The sequence below is a fragment of the Primulina huaijiensis genome, chromosome 2 (assembly GCF_012295235.1).
Source record: "Primulina huaijiensis isolate GDHJ02 chromosome 2, ASM1229523v2, whole genome shotgun sequence".
NCBI lineage: Eukaryota > Viridiplantae > Streptophyta > Magnoliopsida > Lamiales > Gesneriaceae > Primulina > Primulina huaijiensis.
The window spans coordinates 20,827,634-20,846,486 of NC_133307.1; the positions used below are offsets into that span (position 1 = coordinate 20,827,634).

Below are 18,853 nucleotides of genomic sequence, written 5' to 3' on the forward strand. Positions count from 1 at the left end.
TTCAAGCACTTATCCGCACTCACATTATTTCATTTGGTTTAGAAAATACATAAGCCAAATTCAAAATTTTTTATTTCTGTAAACTTGAAATCGCCAGCTATAACTGATATACACCTTATTACAATATGAGTTGAACTCTTAATCGTAACTCGGGGATAAAAAACACGAAATGGAATAATGACGATGACGAAAACAAATAAAAAATAATGATGTTGATAACGATGATACCACATGCAATCTATAGAGCATTGAGGGACTCCTTACACATATTTCATTTATTTATATAAGCACAAATCAGCACAAAGATACAGAGAAAATATGTAATGACACTGAAACATAGAGTGCCGATGTTTAGTTTTTCCCTACATATTGTCTTAGTCAAACAAGTCAATGGTCTAATAAAACTAAGACTGTGGTTGTGTAACAATCCCCAAAGGCCAAATTAACCCCACTGTTTGGAAAAGAGGATAATTTGTGAAGTCCTGCAAAAGCCACTATTTATTGTTACCAAACGAACTTCCAAGACTTTGGTTATAAGCTTTATTAATGACAGTAATTTTTATGGTTCTGGTCTTGGATGATCTGTGTATGTCAATACATTCATCAAGATCAGCGTCGCATGTCAAAAGCACCCATTCGGCATCATCATCCAGGTATTTTATATCAACTTTACCCACATTTTCTACATTGAAACGCGTTAAGACCTCTTCTTTTAAATCATTGAAACTCCAGTTTGGATGCAGACTGAATCGGATCTTTTCTTCCCCGAAAGTGGCCTTTATCCTGTATGGGACTATGTTGTCCTTCGCCTGCCTGCTGCTGTTCTGTGGCACTGGTGGGGCCTCTAAGTGAGGCAATTCTCCATCACTCCTTGCTCTCTTGAGCATTCCTTGATCAATCATTTGTTCATTTGATAAAGCATCTCCACTGAGAGTCAGAGATGATTGTTTCACGCCAGTAGAAAGACAGTAACCTGAACTGGACCTGTGACTGCTGGAAGATGAAGGTGACTTTGAAGTAGTCTGAGTGTTCATGTTTGAAGTGTTTACGGGTAATTTTGGAGAGGCGAATTCCGGAAAGTTGCTATAGAAAGAACCGAGCTTAATAGGACCCTCAGCACCCTGGACGGAATCCATCACAAGTTGGAGTTTCTTCAATGAATGGTCTACTTTTTTTATCTTCCTAGAAGGCCATCGGGTGATCCCGTGCTGCCTGCATATTCTTTTCAGGGTAGTAGGACAAACTGCAAATCGAAATAAAGAAAATGGATTAGTAATTTTCAGAAACTAAAGCTGTTGCTTCAATTCTATCAGTCAGTCATACCCCCAATGCCCTTGGCAGCATCTTTTAGGCTCCCAGCAAAATATTGCCCAAGTACTTGCAAACCAATGGCCTTCTCAGTCTTTGTCCGCCTCTTTTTGTTTGCTTTCCCATCGAGAGAAAGATACCCACCAGAAGGGGAAAAGTCTTCAGGATTATCCCACTCAGTTGTCACCCTGAACTCTCCTACTGATTCCTCCTTGTTATCGTCATCAAAAGAAACCGAAACTCCTTCACCTTTTTGCTGGGAATCCATTATATTTATGATCCAGGATGGAGCATTTTGAGAAGGTTTTTCTGAACGTGAAGGATTAAACTTTGGCCAATTTTCCTTGTACGACCTGCCGGCTTTAGTGCTACTAGTTTCTTTATCTGAAGTTTCTTGACCCAACTCTTGTTGGGACAGAACCCTCAGACTCTGGCAAGTTTGTTGTATAACATACAATAAAGAGTCGAGCATTATCTTTTTATCGTTGGGGTCTTTGCATTTTAGAGGCAAGAAGAACTCCAGAACAAAATCATCATTTCCAGTGTAGGTACTTCTGACTCGTATCGCCACAGCAGAGCACAAGTTAAACACCCTAGCATGATGTGAGAGAGGGTAATCTGTCTTGCTAAAAGCCGTCACATCCTCAGAAAAACACGGTTTGTTACTCATGAAGGCTTTCCCAGGAATACCTTCACCTTTGAGCAAGTGGTGTTCAGAGCACGCCTCGTGAAAACCAGAAACTTGGGGATCAGCAACATAGCAGGCAGAATCAATAGTTGAAACACAATGTGCATAGTTCTCATCAGAGTGTCGGCAACCCTGTTTAATATGTTGAGTACAGGGCGCCCATGTCTGTGCCAAAGGCAGTTCATGCACACTGCACACATATTTCACAACATTTCTGATCTCTGTCAAAGCAGATTGGTAAGATTCATCACAACCCTGAGAAAAAATATCGTGTTCATGTGTTAAAACTTTTATCCAATGATATCAAGCTCGACTAGGAAACTTGAAATGTTTTTGTTCTATACCTCTATACCGGGGGAACTTTGAACATCAAAACTCTTCAAATCAACAGACTGTAACAAAAAAAAAATTATTGTACATACATCTTTTGATCATCTTTTAGGCTGTATAGAAGAGAGTGAAAAGCAATTAATGAAACTTAGACAAACTAGAGCGACGAAAAAGCACCTGTAGAACTCTGCGGATATTTTCAAGTTCAGGGCGGTAATTTAGTTTCTGAGTGGTCGTAACGATTTCAACCACCCCCAGGCAACGACGGCTCCCCAGTTCGAAAACAGGAAGTGCGAGTGATCCTCTAACATTGTACTGCTGCGCGTGATTAACGCGCGGATACTCCTCTCTTTTGAAAAACCGAACATCAGGCGTCCACTCCGGCAACTTCTTCAAGAAAACCCGGCTCGGCAGCCCAACAAACTCTTTAGACTCCTCATCTGCTGCGAATTGATAATTTCTAGATATATCCCTGTACTCCACAAGATTTTTGCAGTTGGAATCCAGTGAAAATGGCTGGTTGTTAGTTACAAGCACTTGTCCGCCATCTTTCTTTACAGGAAACCAGATTTGGATAAGCACATTTTTATCTCTTACAGAGTCTTTAAGGCGTTTAATAGCCTCGTCTAGTCTCTTCCTCACTGAAATCGGAGCACGAGCATTCACCGGTTTTCGGTTCGTTCCAACCCATGACTTTGTGTTCATTTCCATGTTGGGATTATTTAAAGAACATGGTGGAACAGTGGATTCACTGCTATGAGAAAGATGATGATCCATTTGCGGATAATTAAGAAACAAATCTGATGTTTGTGTTTGTTTTAAGATATTGTCCGGACTCGGATTCGTATTCCAGCTGCCTATGTTGTCTGAAGCAGGAAAAATAAATGAAGGAGAAGTTAAATGATGAGTTGAAATAGGCTGCCAAAAGTTGGATCCATCAGCAGTCTGAGTCTCTAACCAGAATCCATCATACAAGAGTTGATCCATAAGATTGAAATCAACGGCGGTGAATCCAAATTCTTCCATCATCAATAACAACACGTGCCACTGCTTCAATCTTCCATTTCAGAATTTAATATTATAAACCTGAATCATCACAATAAAACACACACGCACAAAAGTGCATAAAATATATGCTTTTTAAGAAAACTCGATACAGAACATTTTCTAAAAGAAAAAGAAAAGAAAAGAAACCGGTGGTGGATCAGCTCGGACATACCCAAAAAACATGGTAGAATTTCTTCAAAATGATGCAGATATTCTACATGGAAATCATCTGTACGCCTGAAATCAAGAAAAAGAAAAAAAAGGGTTCAACACCATCGCGCATAAAGGAAAAAGGATGTACATATGATCGATGCATGACGTGAAATCAAATTTTAACAACAGAAAGGGAAAAGAAGATCTCACTTGGACAAGGGACTAATTAATTCTTGTGAATCCACAATATTCCCCAAAGTGCTATCTGTAACATCAGAAAGTTTTGCAGTTTCTTGCCGGTTCCCTCTCGACTAATTCCACGAAGGAGAAAATGTTTTCATTCAAGCAAATTTTTTGTTCATTTATATATATTTTCCTTCATGCATGTCCTCTTCTTTCCCTCACTTTCCTTAAAAATTTCAGGTTTCTTCTGGGCTGTGACTTTTTCAGTTCCTTTTTTTGTCTGGTGGGCGTGTGATGGACGGACAGACACAGTATGAAAGAATCTCTCACTCTTGTTATGCTATATTTTGTGAATCGTATAAAAAGTGAAAGAATTTTACCCTTTGATAAATACATACATGTTATTGACTTCTTATCATGAAATGCAGATCAAAATCTTGCTTGTCTGCCCAAAGAAACAGAAAAGTTGTAGGTTATTTACTGCTAATGATCATTTTCTTATAATTATTTCTTGTTTAAATAGTGCCCAATAGAGATGATATCCATTCCAATTCTTTATCGTCAGGCCTGGTTTTCATCATCTTTTAATCTGTGTGTGTGTGTGTGTGTGTGTGTGTGTGTGTGTGTGTGTATATATATATATATATAATTATATAATTATGATCCAACGATGCAAAAGAGATTGAGTGAAATAAATTCACAAACATTTTTATATATGTAATAATTAGAGTTTAATAAAAAGAAACTTAGCAATATAAACATATACGTATATGTATCTATATGTATGGATGGCTCTCAAAATCATCTTAGGGACATGCATTTGCTGCCTCTAATAATCAGCTTCGGTTTGCCGCATCTCAACTATAAGTTGCCCCTCCACACTCCAACGTACCAAACAATAAATATAGGTATTTTTATTTATTTTAATCATAGAAGTGTGTCGATGATTACTATATTATATTTTAATAATCACTAGTGCTTATGCACAACCAATTAACCACCAAAGCTTGCTTGTTTGCTTAATTAGAAGCTTAATCCATGTTAATTAACTTTAATAATTGACTTAATCTATAATTAAAGTTATATGTGAGTGGTTAATGTCTCACTTAAATTTAATTATTTTGAAAAGTTTAATGCGGGTTGTACAAATCTACTTTCTTGTTGAATATGTGACGAGGCATCTCAAATTAATCATATAGTATAATTATTATTGTTTGTTTATTGATCAGTCATTTGGAAAACTTATTTATTGGGCGAATCAATGTTTAATAAGCATTGGCAAAGGTAGTAAATGGGAAGATTATAAAAGGGAGAATTAATAATTAATATAATATGATTGTCAACGACTCCCAGCCAATGGGATGGGCTTCTGACGTCATAAATATAATTATAATTGATTTTTTCTAAGTACTGTTATATTTATTTTGGCAATTAATAAGGGATTTGAATATACTACCAATCTATAATAGAATCAGCAGGAATATTCCGCTTCTTTTGGAAAGGTCGCTGCTGTTTTTCTTGGATGTGTATTTGGTAAATTGTTGGACTAATATAATACTCTGTAAATTATTTTAATTTGGTAAATCTTACTGAAAAAACCATATATGACACTCTCACCCGAAAAAGTATTAGTACGGATAATCGAACTCATTATCATTGGACAAGCGTTTATTTACTCTACCAACTCGGATATCCACTGTTCCACTCATTTCTTTGTGGGAACTCGCAGCCTACACTCTTCGGTGTGCACTGGATAAATTCTCGAACTAACTCAATAGCTTAAAAATCATATTATTCAGGTAAAAAACACTTCGCAAATCATGTGTGACAAGCTCGCCCGACGAAATGTTGGTAGAGATTATCGCAGTCTTGAACATTAGTCATTCATTCACTTACTTCAACAACTTGAACACTCTTGAGGGATATTCCACTCATTTTTTTATGACGTGAAAACTCGCAGTCACTACCTTTCAGTGCACGCTGGGTAGTCTGGTAAACCACGTAGGGCAAGCAGAGTCGTACATATGTTCGATGAGGTCTTAGGTGAAAAGTAAAAAATTAGTCCTTTTGTTGCGGTAAATAACAGTATAGTTCACTTCGCAAATAAATAATATAATAAACAATATATAAACATACCAGAAACAATATATTACATTAATAAATAGTCAATAAATATTTGATAATTATATAAATACCACTCATCTAGTTGTTTTAGATACAAAATTATTTACAAAATATGTATAATCCATTTGTCTGATAATGTATTTGTCAATCAGAAACATGGCTAGTCATTTAGTCTATTTTGTGACATTATTCATCGAAAATAATTATTAATTTACTTAAACTCTGATAAGCTTCTTTTCTGTTGATGTAACTGTTATTGATATGATTAACAAAAGCTTAGACAATATAATTATTTGGGAATAAAACATTCAGTTTCGCAACATACTCTCAATTTCTTTTCTTTTTTTCATTTGTTAAATAACATCTCACGGCCATCAAATCTGAACACAATTCATCATCGTTAAGGTCTGAACATCCATTGTGATTAAATAATTATTGAAACTATACACAAAACTTCGTCAAATTAGTTAAAAGTTTAACTTCTCCAAATTATATAATAAAAAACCCTAAGTTCTCTTGATTTTTTAAAATTGTTCAAACCGAACTTGAAAATAATATCAATTTGATCGATTTCACCCGTCATGGACCCGACCCATTTGACTACTCTGGGGGTTGAGCTTAATTATGTGTATTTTATATATTATTATTATTATTGCTGTTGTCATATAAACAGTATATATATTAAAATAGAGTAAAGGGCAGTCAAACCTCAATTATTGTTGTTTGATTACGCACTTATATAAGTATATATTTGCGGCAGAAGCCAAGTTTTCCGTATATATAAGCAGTGAAAAGGATCGAATGGAATATTCATAATTTGAAATTTTGCAATTTTAAAATATGGGGTTTAGTAGTACTTTGTCCTGCCTCCTGCTTTATCTGTAGTGATGATAACAATAATTCATACTTCATAGTGACGAAACAAGCATGTACCTGTTTTTCAAGATAATAATACTAATATAATGGTGAATTCTTGCAAGCATCTGATGTGGCTACAACTAATCATCCATCTTCTTCATTACAACTCTATCAATATAAATCAAAATTTGAGAATTTTCTATATAACCATTTACGCGCGCGCGCGCACACACATACATCAGGAAAAATAAGGCAGGGAACTCAAATACATTATATCAGATGTTTAGGAGTGGGTGTCCCTAATTTGGTATATAAAGAATGGGAACATCTTAAATTAACAAGTGGTTTGTTATAATTGGATCTCGAACGAAAATAGTTGAAAAAATTTGAAACCATGGATGCGAAGTTCTTGGTTTCGCTCGACTGGATCTAAATATACTTCCACAGCCTCCGGCAATGCAATAGGGTTGAGGGGTTGACTTTAAATCAATGGGGAAAAAAATCTTAATTATGTGGCAAATGTACTCATGAAAGTCATTTGCACAATTGAAATAAAGTATTCCCTTGAATTATAGAGTTCTATTAAAATTTCAAATAACATGCTATTGGTCATACATATACAAAATAATGTGTCACCTGGATATATATTAATCTAAACTTGGATAACATCGGGTCCCTTACCAAATTGCAGATATGTGAAGTGGTGTTAATGTTATCATTATCCACAAGTGTACGTGCGTCAGAATCTAACGTATATCTCAAAAACTTGTTAATTATAGAATCAATCTCTTCCCACCGTATGCCTAGTTTGGTATGGCAATATCAGATTTAGCTGTGTACACCAGGAATGTTCGAACTTTATCAAAAAATTTGGGCCAACAAAGTTGACATACTTAATTGAAATATTTATGCAACATCAACTGTCCAGCCATGTACATATTGATCAAACAGATATAAGTTAGAGCTGTATCATGCAGAAACGAATAAAACCCGTAAACCCGATCATTGCACTGGATAAGCATCAGTGACTTGTACGCCACAACAAGCACAAGCAAATAAGAACATGAAAATTCTTGCAAGTGACGTGTAAACCAAGCCACCATCTGTACCCATATCCTCATATGAACTAGGGATGAGAACATCAAGAAAGTAACTTAACATCACAAAATGAAATATAGGCTTTCCATACTCACAGGTAAAATACCTTTGTTTAGTGAAACTCTTCATTGACCATTTCAGCACAGAAAACCTAATAAGTAAAACAAAGGAAATAGATCATAACACTGAACAGCACAACCATAAACTGACTAACTGAGAATACATAGTCATAGCTGAAGGGCATGCTCTCTGCATACTCACCTTGGTCTGACTGATCCAACAATTTCTACAAACTCTATGAGATGCAATATCATTCTCCCAAATTCATAATCATTTGATGGAGAATTCAGATAATCAACTTGAAAAGGCTCAATTGTTTCCTGGTGAAGAGGTATTACGTAATATACGTTCCAACATGAGGAATAAAATGTCAAGTGGAAGTGAACTGGGGAAATTATGGATTTACAAATCAATGCTGCATTCATCTCTCAGGTCGCCAGATAACCATAAACAGAACTGTTATGATTGTCATGATCATTGCTCCTGAGTAACTAGTTTTACGACGGCCGAGAAGGCACTCAAAGGTGGACAACTTCACAACAATATACAAGATAATCATACATGTGAACTAAATTCGGTTATAAATTATGAAATTTTTTGGAAAAGAATTACTACACAAGTACTCATGAATGAGTTATTTCTATAGCGCATATATGAAACAAGATTATTTTTTGTATTAACTATAACAATATAGTTTCATATATCCATTACACTTATATAATTAGTTCTGTATGTGCATTATGAGTACTTTGATAATGGTAGTTGGTATAGGATGGTCTGAAAACTTTCTGTAGACACAAGTCCAAGAGCAACTGACACTTATTTATGATGATTGTTCCCTTCAACAGATTTCAATAAAAGATAAAACTAAAAAATGCCTTTTGGCACCTGGCTTCTAAGAAGATAAAAATTTAGACGTGTATAAGCAGAAGCAGATACTGCATGCACGGGTTTACATCTCATGCAGACAGGTTCTGGGAAGAAGAAAATACCATAGAAGCCATAAACTACACTAATTCACGAAGTTCTCCCGTATTTAGAGCAAATTTCCGGTGCTGTGATAGTATGGAAGGGACACTGATTGCCTGAATTCTTGAGGTCAAGTCATTTGCATCAGTTCTTCTGGTCGGCACAGCTGCATTGATTATTGTCTGCAGAATCTGCAATGGATCTCCATGACTGACAACTAACACCATGCAGCTACAAAACAGAATGGACAGCATCCTCATATAAATCACCCAAGGACATTGAACCAAGCATATGCCATAAGACCACTGAATTATGAGAAAGATAAATTATTATCAAAAACTAAATGACATACAGATAGCAACTGCTTTATAAGATTACAAAGTTCAATGAACTGCAGAGGAATTATGTGTTTGTTAATAGGATCTGTGTGATTAAAATTGTGTATGCTTGCTCAAATGACTCAATGTACGGTATGAAATATTTCCACTTGAATAGCACCAGCAAGGTAGAAAATTTGTTAGATTTTCACATATGTAAAACTTATCGAACTTATATTATTGGGCGGAACAAACACCCTGAATGATAATCAAATTTTTATATATCCTATTTCACTAGAGAATAAACTTGTGATGGCTGCTTCAACCTATATAAGTTTTCCCTCGTATTAAAAAAAGAAAAAAGCAGAAATAGGATGCCAAAACAGGTAAGGATGCACTAAAAATTTACCAAATGGATCGAACATCACTTGATAAACATGTCAAGCATTGAAGCAAAAGCCGAAAAAAGAATAAAGTCAGTTGTTACTCTTCAAATGCTGATTCCATTTTAATCAAAGCCCTTGTCAGCCTTGTGACAACATCAGCAACACTTTCCCCTCCTTCAGGCCGTGTGAAGGGATCTTCCTCATCCATGGCCCAAATCTCAGGGTACTGTGAGAAGAAAACACAATTACCATTAATTAATTGAGGATTAACTGTAAACCAATGTGAGCTTCGATACTCATAAGCTCCATGATAACCACAAAAGTAGACTTAAGGAGCATATTGATAATCAAATTGGATCTGAGATGATATCTGCCGGTACTTTCTCGAGCTATTTACTTTATCATGGGACATCAGCTCAAATGAACAGCCAAAGAACCGCTCCCGAAGATCCTCCATAGCCTGTTAAACAAATATTACTGGGATAAAAACAAAGCATCTATTAACCTCAAAATAAGAAATGGAAACAACTATCACTGTGTCAGTCATCACTTCTCCACAAGATTATATTTTCACCATTAAGTACTGAGTTTTCAGGTGCCTGGTCGAAGACAAATAACTGCTCTCTAAAATCATAAATTATCACACATCCATGCATGGCCTGACATGGACTATTACTAATAACTCATTCAACACAAGGAATAATCCATCATCAGAGTCCAAAAAATTCAACAGCAAAACCACATTCTTAAACCGGGTATCCGATAAACATGTAACACTAGCCTGGTAATTTCTCAAACTTTGAATGCAAACTCTCAAACAAAAATAAACAGGTAATTTCAATATGTAAAAATAAATCACCTCGCACTGTGGACCATCAAATGGAACATTTAGAACAGAAGCAACCACTTTTGCAGTATGACTGGTCCTTGAAAATGGTGAGTAACATATACGAATGTGTTCTAGTCCAATGTTTCTTTTCTTTATTTCCTGCGCAGATAATTCAAAGTTAGAAACAAATAAATAACTGATCGACCATAGTGAAACTTCTGAAATTTAAAAGAAGTTTAAACAAAAAAACAGCACCTATGCTAGCTATAAAAACCATTACTGCTACTACTACTAGAATAATGTCAACTGCACAACATTAAAAATAATTACTTTAACTCCTCGATTCTCAAAAGAGAAGTTTTGTAAGAACTAAAATTTATTCTCGACAAAAACTATTTTAGTGATAGAATTAGTCAATCAACATTGAATTAATGGTAGCTTTTAGGTTCTTTCTTGTATAAACTCTCAACAAATTTGTTAACTTGAAAGTTATAAGAACGAGAGGAACGACTAAACCCAAAATTTAGCTTATTAGATGGGATATCTGTGAGAACCCCAAATTTCAGCACAAATAATAATTTCAGCATAGCTATTGATTTGAGTAGGGCAACCCTCATTTTCAGCAGCCATTGCCGCAGCCAAATTTCAGCAGAGCATCCCATCAGTCGACAGCCATTTAAAATCTTATAACTGACAAATTAATTCGAAATTATGGCAGAAAATGGCAGTAAATGAGAGGGTAACAGTCATACTTTACCCTGACGATATTCTAAATCATTATTATACAAAATTCTGAACAAATAACCCTAAAATTCGAGCAAAGAGCAGCCTTATTCGAGCAGCATTCGAGTAGCAAGAGCAGATATTTTTTTTCAAACACCAACCGAATCTTATTAAGCATATTACGGTAATTAGGCTTTCTATTTTAACTCGTGTAATTTGATTTAAAACCAACCAACATGTATTTTATGTTTTCAAAGTATTATTCTTGAAATATGTATGTTTGAAACACTGAAGTTTATGAACAAATGATAAGAATATATATTCTGAACATGCATGATTCTTATTATTTCTGATTCATGTCTTACCCTTTAGTATCAAAATATAGAGAACTGATATCAGCTAGCCATAAATTTGTAATATCTTCAATGCATAATTTTGGTATCTGTTTATTTTGAAAATCAGAATATTTTTGTATATATCTGTTATTATTGTTATATTGTGATTTCAGTTGAAAAATGAATTTAATGGTTAGGAAGATTATTTTCCCAACTTACTGTGTAGCAATCATATCACCCATCCACCCATCTCTGACAAGAACGAAGAAGAGTTGAAGAAGACAGCAAGCCCATTTTTGGGGTCGGTGAAGGAGATTCGATTAATTATTTTGTTCAGTTTATGTTATGTAAATTCGATGTCTTTGCTAGACATTTCGTTGTTTTTTATTATTTATTTGATTGTCGTAAAGACAATGTATTTCGACATTAGAATGGTTTCCGAAATTTCGAATATAAAATTCGATATAATGTTGGTGTCACTCGCTTCAGGTCTGGGGGCGTGACAATGTCTCCATTTTGTTACTCCTTCCACAGTTATTTGTCGAGCCCCCAACATATAACAAATGATGTAATACACAGTGATACCTCATGGATGGTCCCACTACCCTGGCCCATCCCCAGCCCAAATGGAAGACAGGCCCACCAAGGGCCCAGGTATTCTCCTATAAATACCAGGTTTGAGCGTTCAGTTGATTCATTCACTATATTGTTTTCAGCAGCACACTCAGCTGCTCCCCCATATATCCTCAGTCTCTGACTTGAGCGTCGGAGGGGCTACGCCGGGACACCCTCACGGCCCCCTTCTAATGATCTTATTCGTGATTTCAGGCTCAGGGTAATTTCGAACCTGCGTCTGGACTAGTGACACTTGTTGGAAGCGGACCCTAAAATTTTCCGTGAGTATCACTTGGCGCCGTCTGTGGGAAATTTGAGTTGAGACGTAGAGATGGTAGGGAAGAGAGGGAGTGGGAGAGCCACTTCAGCATCATCGCGTCCTCGGAGGGGACTCGAACCATCTCATGCTGAGGCGAGACAGGAACAACCTCGTCAAGAGACAAGAACCGAGCAGCCCATTCATGAGACGAGGGTCGAGCAAACTCGTCCCAATGAGAATGTGGGGAACTTGACCCTAGAACAGCTGGGCCAATTTATTACCCAGACAGTAGACGAGGCCATGAAGAGGAGCCAAGAGTCTATGTTTGCTGAAGGACAAGCCACTCGCCAGGAGCGAGAGGAGAATGCTGAGGGTCATCAGAGCAGGGTTGAAGAGACGCAATCGCTCCGGGGTGGGGAGAATCTCGAGATGGAGGAGATGTGGAATGAAATACGGATGTTGAGGCAGCAACTGGGAAGTAGAGCGCCGGCACCCAAGAGAGGAAGTCCTTTTTCGCTTGACATTCTAGAGGAAGGACTTCCTCTGAATTTTCGACAATCTAACGTTGGTGAGTATGATGGACATACTGACCCCGAGGAACACTTGGGGAGATTTGAGAATGCGGCTCTGTTGCACCAGTATTCGGACGGAGTCAGGTGCAGGGTGTTTCTGGGCACGTTGGTGAAGTCAGCCCAGCAATAGTTTAATACCCTGCAGCCCAACTCCATACAGTCTTTCGAAGATTTTTCTGCAGCTTTCTTGCACCGATTTGCCAGCAGCAAGAGGCACCAGAAAAACTATCTAAGTTTGTTTGTGATGAAGCAGCAAGAGGCTGAAACTTCACGGGAGTTTGTCCAGCGCTTCAACAGTGCAGCGTTGGAAATACCAGCGGCTACCCCCGACATCATGATAAGTGCCTTTACACAAGAACTAAGGGGAGGGGAGTTTTTCAAGTCGCTGGTCAAGAAGCCTCCGTCGAGCTATGATGATCTGTTGGCTCGAGCTGAAAAGTATGTAAACTTGGAAGATGCCCAACGATACATAAGGATGGAGAACCGGCCCGGAGGAAGTAGAGCTGAGGGAGCGGAGAGATGTGGTAGGAAGAGAAGTGTTGGTGAAAGGGAGGAGGACAGAGCCAGAGGTAGAGGACAATTCTCATCACATGTTCCTCTGAATAGAAGTCGGGACAAGGTGATGGAGGTGAGGGAGTCAGGGGAGAGCGAGGGGAAGTCGCAGAGGGTTGAGAGTAGTGCTCGGCCTCCACCGCGGGGTAGACAAGAAAGATCCTCATCCGGGAATGAGCTCAGATCTCTCCCGTCTTCTAGGCGGGGTCAAAGCCCTCCGTGGATAAATCAGAGGGTCGAACAGCCGAGGGGAGAAGGTCGAGGTCAGGATGTCCCTCGGGAGCATGTTGAACCGAGGAGGGGAACGAATGAGGATAACCACCCTACGAGAGGAATTATTCATATGATCTCGGGGGTGCTACTGATGGAGATTCCGGACGAGCTCGGAAAGCGCATGGGAGGAGGTTAGAGAACTTTGAAATATCTAGGGGTACAGACTTACCACAAGACCCCGTCATCAGCTTTGGGCTGGAAGACCTCCGAGGCGTTGCGACCCCACATAACGATGCCTTGGTGGTGACGGCCACCATTGCCAATTATGATGTGGCGAGGATATTTATTGATAATGGAAGCTCCATGAATATCTTGTTCAAGAGCACTCTGGATCAGATGAAGGTGGAGGGATTTGAGTTCGAGCCGATCTCTACTCCTCTATATGGGTTTGCAGGACATGTCATCCCACCGTTGGGTCAGATTGTCCTTCATTTATCTTTGGGACATGAGCCTCGGCGGGTAACGAAGATGACAACATTTACCGTGGTGGACACCCCATCCGCTTACAATGGAATTCTGGGACGGTCGGCCCTAAAGGATTTTAGAGATGTAGCCTCCACATATCATCAGAAGCTTAAGTTCATTTGGGAAAAGGAGTTGGAGTCTTTTGCGGAGACCAAAAAGTCGCGCGTCGGTGTTATGAAGGGGTAGTGAGGGAGGAAGGAAAAAGAGCTCGTGTGGAGGTTAACATGATTATGAAGAAAAAGTGAGTGAATTGCTCCTGTTGAAGGTACAAGAAGATCAGAGGGGAAAGTTGGACCCAGAGTGGAAGGGACTTTTCAGAGTGATTGATAAATTTAATTCTGGAGCTCATTACTTGGAGAATGCTCAAGGAAAGGCTTTAAAGAGACATTGGAATGCTTACCACCTTAGGGAGTATCATTCTGGATTTTATCGTCGATGTATTTCATCTTTGCATTTTCCAATGTAATCAGTTAGAATTCAATAAAATCAAGTTCTTCTTTTCAGTTCTTGAATGTTGGTGTAGTATGAAAGTGAGAAAATTTTATTTTCCTGCTAAGGCATTGCCCAGAGTTGGGGAAGAGAAAAATTTTATTTTCCTGCTATGACGTCGCCTAGCAGAGGAGTTAGAGGGTGAGAGTGGAGGAGAAGGATTATATTTTCCTGCTAAAGCATCGCCTAGTAGAGGAGCAGAGTTGGGGTGAAGAAAAATTTTATTTTCCTGCTAAGGCATCGCCTAGCAGAGGAGCAGAGGCGGCGAGGAGAAAAATTTTATTTTCCGGCTAAGGCATCACCTAGCAGATGAGCAGAGTTAGGGTGGAGAAGAATTAAATTTTCCTGTTAAGGCGTCGCCTAGCATAGGAGTCAGAGGGTGATGGTGGAAAGTTTTTTATTTTCTTGTTAAGGCGTCGCCTAGCAGGGGAGTTAGAGGGTGAAGGTGGAGAATTTTATTTTCCTGTTAAGGCATCGCCTATCAGAGGAGCAGAGTTAGGGTGAAGAAAAATTAAATTTTCCTTCTGAGGTATCGCCTAGCAGAGGAGCAGAGTGGAGGAGAAGAATTTTATTTTCCTGCTAAGGCATCGCCTAGCAGAGGAGCATAGTTGGGGTAGAGAAAAATTAAATTTTCCTGCTAAGGCATCGCCTAGCAGAGGAGCAGAGTTGGGGTGAAGAAAAATTAAATTTTCCTCCTGAGACATCGCCTAGCAGAAGAGCAGAGTGGAGGAGAAGAATTTTATTTTCCTGCTAAGGTATCACCTAGCAGAGGAGTTAGAGGGCGGGAATGTTAAATTTTTATTTTCCTGCTAAGGTATCACATAGCAGAGGAGTTAGAGGGTGGAGGTGTTGAATTTCTCTTTTCCTACTAAGGCATCGCCTAGTAGAGGAGCAGAGGGCAGGAGAGAAATTAAATTTTCCTACTAAGTCGTCGCCTAGTAGGAGGAGTAGAGTGAAGGAGAAAAACTTTATTTTCCTACTAAGGCTTCGCCTAGTAGAGGAGCAGAGTGAAGGAGAAAAATTAAATTTTTTTACTATGGCGTCGCCTAGTAGAGGAGCAGAGTGAAGGAGAAAAATTTTATTTTCCTGCTAAGGCATCGCCTAGCAGAGGAGCATAGTTGGGGTAGAGAAAAATTAAATTTTCCTGCTAAGGCATCGCCTAGCAGAGGAGCAGAGTTGGGGTGAAGAAAAATTTTATTTTCCTGCTAAGGCATCGCCTAGTAGAGGAGCAGAGGGCAGGAGAAAAATTAAACTTTCCTACTAAGGCATCGCCTAGTAAAGGAGCAGAGGACATGAGAGAAATTAAATTTTCCTACTATGGCGTCGCCTAGTAGAGGAGCAGAGTGAAGGAGAAAAATTTTATTTTCCTACTAAAGCATCGCCTAATAGAGGAGCAGCGTGAAAAATTAAATTTTCCTGCTTAAGGTATCACCTAGCAGATGAGTTAGAGGGTGGGGGTGTTGAATTTTGATTTTTCTACTACGGCATCGCCTAGTAGAGGAGTTAATAGATGGGAGCATTGAAATTTTTATTTTCTTGCTTAAGGTATGCCTAGCAGAAGAGAAGTAGAGCTCGAGATTTTATTTGGCCTAGCTGGTTAATAATATCAGATACAAAATCGGAAGAAGACATAAGTATTATGGATAATCAAACAGGAAAAAGAGAGAACTGACCCGGGTAAAGCGCGGAAAAATATTCAAAGGACAGAACCGCTAGAACGAACAAGTGATGAACCCGGGGCGAGAGCAGGAGCGTGCGCTGGGCGAGCACTCGGCACTAGGGCGAACGGGGCAGGGCGTGGGCGAGGGGCGAGCGTGGCAAGGCGTGGGCGAGCACGCGGCTTGGGGCGAGCGTGGCACTGGCTGTGGGCGAGCACTCGGCGCTCGGGCGAGCGTGGCACGGCGTGGGCGAGCACGCGGCGTGGGGCGAGAGGTGAGCGTGGCACTGGCTGTGGGCGAGCCTGGTGGCTTGCGCGCTCGGCGAGGCGCTGGTCTGGGCGAGCGTGTGGCTGGGCAGGCGCTCGCGGAGGTTGCAGCAGGGGCGCCAGGCGAGCGTGCGGATGGGGCGAGCTTGCAGTAGGGGCGCCGGGCGAGCGTGACGCTTGTGTGCGCGAGGCGATGGGCGTCGGGAGAGGTGCTGTCGGGGCGTGATGAGGGCTAGGGCGCGCTGGGCGTAGCACTGGGGCGGGACGCTTGCAGCAGGGGCGAGGTGCGCTTGGCGAGCTCGTGGCGGAGGCGCTGGGCGAGAGTCGGGCGAGCGTGGCAAGGGCACTGGGCGAGCGTAGCTCGAGTGCTGGGCGAGAGTGGCTCGGACGTTGGGCGAGCGCTAGGCGAGCGCGGCAGGGGCGAGGCGAGCTCGGCTGGGCAGGGAGACGGCTAGACAAGCGAGCGTGAGGGCTCGGCGGCGTCGGGCGAGCTCACGAGCGCAGATGTAGAGAGAGAATGTGGGCTGCGATGGTGGAGCGTACGTGAAGTGCAGAGGAAATTATGTAGGGGAGAAGTGAAATTGAAAGGAAGAGACGACTATTATTTATAGGGGAGCTCAGATCTTTGGAGATTGACGAACGGCAGGAAAAATGCACGGCCTCACCCTTGCGAGTGATGGACGCCCCCAAACCCCCACGACCTGACCGGGCAGATCGATCCCCGTAATTTTCGCAGTGGTAACATCGTTCGTTAACGACAAACGAAATTAATTTTTCTGGCACGTTATGCCCTCATCGCCGATAAACTAAGGACAACACAATTAATCGAACTTTGAACCTACGATTCAGTTCGACTCGGGAGGAGGAGACTGGTGATACCCCATGGATGGTCCCACTACCCCTGGCCCATCTACAGCCGAAATGGAAGACAGGCCCAGGTATTCTCCTATAAATACCAAGTTTGACCGTTCAGTTGATTCATTCACTATATTGTTTTCAGCAGCACCCTCAGCTGGTCCTCCTATATATCCTCAGTCTCTGACTTGAGCGTCGGAGGGGCTAGGACACCCTCCCGCCCCCCTTCTAACGATCTTATTCGTGATTTCAGGCTCAGAGTAATTTCGAACCTGCGTCTGGACTAGTGACATTTGTTGGAAGCGGACCCTAAAATTTTCCGTGAGTATCACACAGTTTGCCTTGAAAGCGTAAGTGGGTGCTGAAATGTGCGTCTTACCTCAATGCAACACTAGGAATAGCATTATCATCAAATATGAATACGAGTATTGAATATATAAGCCACGAAATTTTGATTCTACAACGAAACAAATTAAAGCTGGTATAATAATCGACGAAGGAGAGTGAAGGGTGCCTTGAGGAAGGATTCTCCAGCCAAACGAGCCTGCTGAATCCCATCAGGACACAGACGATATTCTTCAAGAATCCCATTTTCCTATCACAAACAAATCAGAAATTTAACAAGAAATGGCAGAAAACAGAGCGCATGGTGGTGTTGGTGGATAAATGGCGATTGAGGATACGATTACCAGAGATGAAATGATTATTCCCTTTGCGTTTGGGATGCTTCTTCCATGCCTGGGTACCCAGATTTTGTTCTTCAGAAACGATGAATACTCAGCCGCCATCAAAACAGTCAGCAGCCACTCTTAACACACTCTTTTTATTATTAGTATTACTTTTTTAATGAAAAACAACTTATAATCAGTAGATTTAAATATTATTTTTTTTAACAGTTTAAATATTAATATGTTAATTATTATAAAAAGTTATCTTATCTTATTTAAATAATAATAATGATAATAATAATAATAATGTATAAATTTAGAAGTTTCAGAATAAAAAGTGTCATATTAAATATTTAATTCCAAACTCAACTATTTAAAAAAGGATAAATGTATTTTCATTTTCGAAAATATAAGTAAATTATCGTAAATTGATCCATGGTTTTTAATAATTGCTCTCTCTTTTTTACTTTTTTCTTTTTAGTTTGGATTGAGTTTTGAAGCCTTGAAATACACAAGAAATTGCAGTCAACTCCTAAACTTTATGGGAATCTGGTTGCAAATATAGCTGCTGGAATTGCTGGAGGTACTGGTGTCATGCCTGGAGGTATTATTCATCACGAGTTCTTTCGAGAGCTTTTCCTCCTTTCAAGATGGAAAAGACATATTACTTGATCCCAAGACAATGCATAATGCAGCTATTTTAAACTCGAGTTCATAATTTCCATGTTTGTGAGATTGAGACCCTCGAGCACTGACCACCAAAAATCTAGCAT

General features: G+C 39.7%; 2 protein-coding genes across 4 annotated transcripts; both read right to left on the reverse strand.

Moving 5' to 3' along the window:
• Positions 1–471: 471 nt before the first annotated feature.
• LOC140968791 (protein NLP2-like) lies at positions 472–4,188 on the reverse strand. Of its 2 annotated transcripts, XM_073429911.1 has the most exons (7): positions 3,737–4,188; positions 3,546–3,610; positions 3,285–3,412; positions 2,504–3,192; positions 2,341–2,388; positions 1,324–2,251; positions 472–1,243 (listed from the first exon to the last, which is right to left on the reverse strand). In XM_073429911.1, the coding sequence occupies exons 3-7, from the start codon at positions 3,295–3,297 to the stop codon at positions 495–497; spliced, it is 2,427 nt and encodes an 808-aa protein (XP_073286012.1). In that variant the 5' UTR covers positions 3,298–3,412; positions 3,546–3,610; positions 3,737–4,188; the 3' UTR covers positions 472–494. The 2 variants fall into 2 exon arrangements, with proteins under 2 accessions (XP_073286012.1, XP_073286004.1); XM_073429903.1 differs by having other exon boundaries at positions 2,504–3,412.
• Positions 4,189–8,650: 4,462 nt separating this feature from the next.
• On the reverse strand, positions 8,651–18,237 carry LOC140968807 (fructose-2,6-bisphosphatase-like). 2 transcript variants are annotated; one of them, XM_073429922.1, is made up of 6 exons: positions 18,102–18,237; positions 17,927–18,007; positions 10,381–10,509; positions 9,919–9,981; positions 9,623–9,747; positions 8,651–9,049 (listed from the first exon to the last, which is right to left on the reverse strand). In XM_073429922.1, the coding sequence occupies exons 1-6, from the start codon at positions 18,198–18,200 to the stop codon at positions 8,857–8,859; spliced, it is 690 nt and encodes a 229-aa protein (XP_073286023.1). In that variant the 5' UTR covers positions 18,201–18,237; the 3' UTR covers positions 8,651–8,856. The 2 variants fall into 2 exon arrangements, with proteins under 2 accessions (XP_073286023.1, XP_073286031.1); XM_073429930.1 differs by lacking the exons at positions 17,927–18,007; positions 18,102–18,237 and adding an exon at positions 11,180–11,379.
• Between the last annotated feature and the right edge of the window lie 616 nt (positions 18,238–18,853).

Excerpts from the sequence above, each read along its gene's own strand:
- LOC140968791 (XM_073429903.1), bottom strand. The coding sequence starts at position 3,355 with ATGATGGAAGAATTTGGATTCACCGCCGTTGATTTCAATCTTATGGAT. Across the intron at positions 2,252-2,340 it reads AAAGTTCCCCCGGTATAGAG|GGTTGTGATGAATCTTACCA; the intron begins GTATAGAACAAA and ends ATTTTTTCTCAG. Across the intron at positions 1,244-1,323 it reads TGCTGCCAAGGGCATTGGGG|TTTGTCCTACTACCCTGAAA; the intron begins GTATGACTGACT and ends TTCGATTTGCAG.
- LOC140968807 (XM_073429922.1), bottom strand. The coding sequence starts at position 18,200 with ATGGCGGCTGAGTATTCATCGTTTCTGAAGAACAAAATCTGGGTACCC. Across the intron at positions 10,510-17,926 it reads CTGGAGAATCCTTCCTCAAG|GAAATAAAGAAAAGAAACAT; the intron begins GCACCCTTCACT and ends TTATCTGCGCAG. Across the intron at positions 9,748-9,918 it reads AGCTGATGTCCCATGATAAA|TACCCTGAGATTTGGGCCAT; the intron begins GTAAATAGCTCG and ends TTCTTCTCACAG.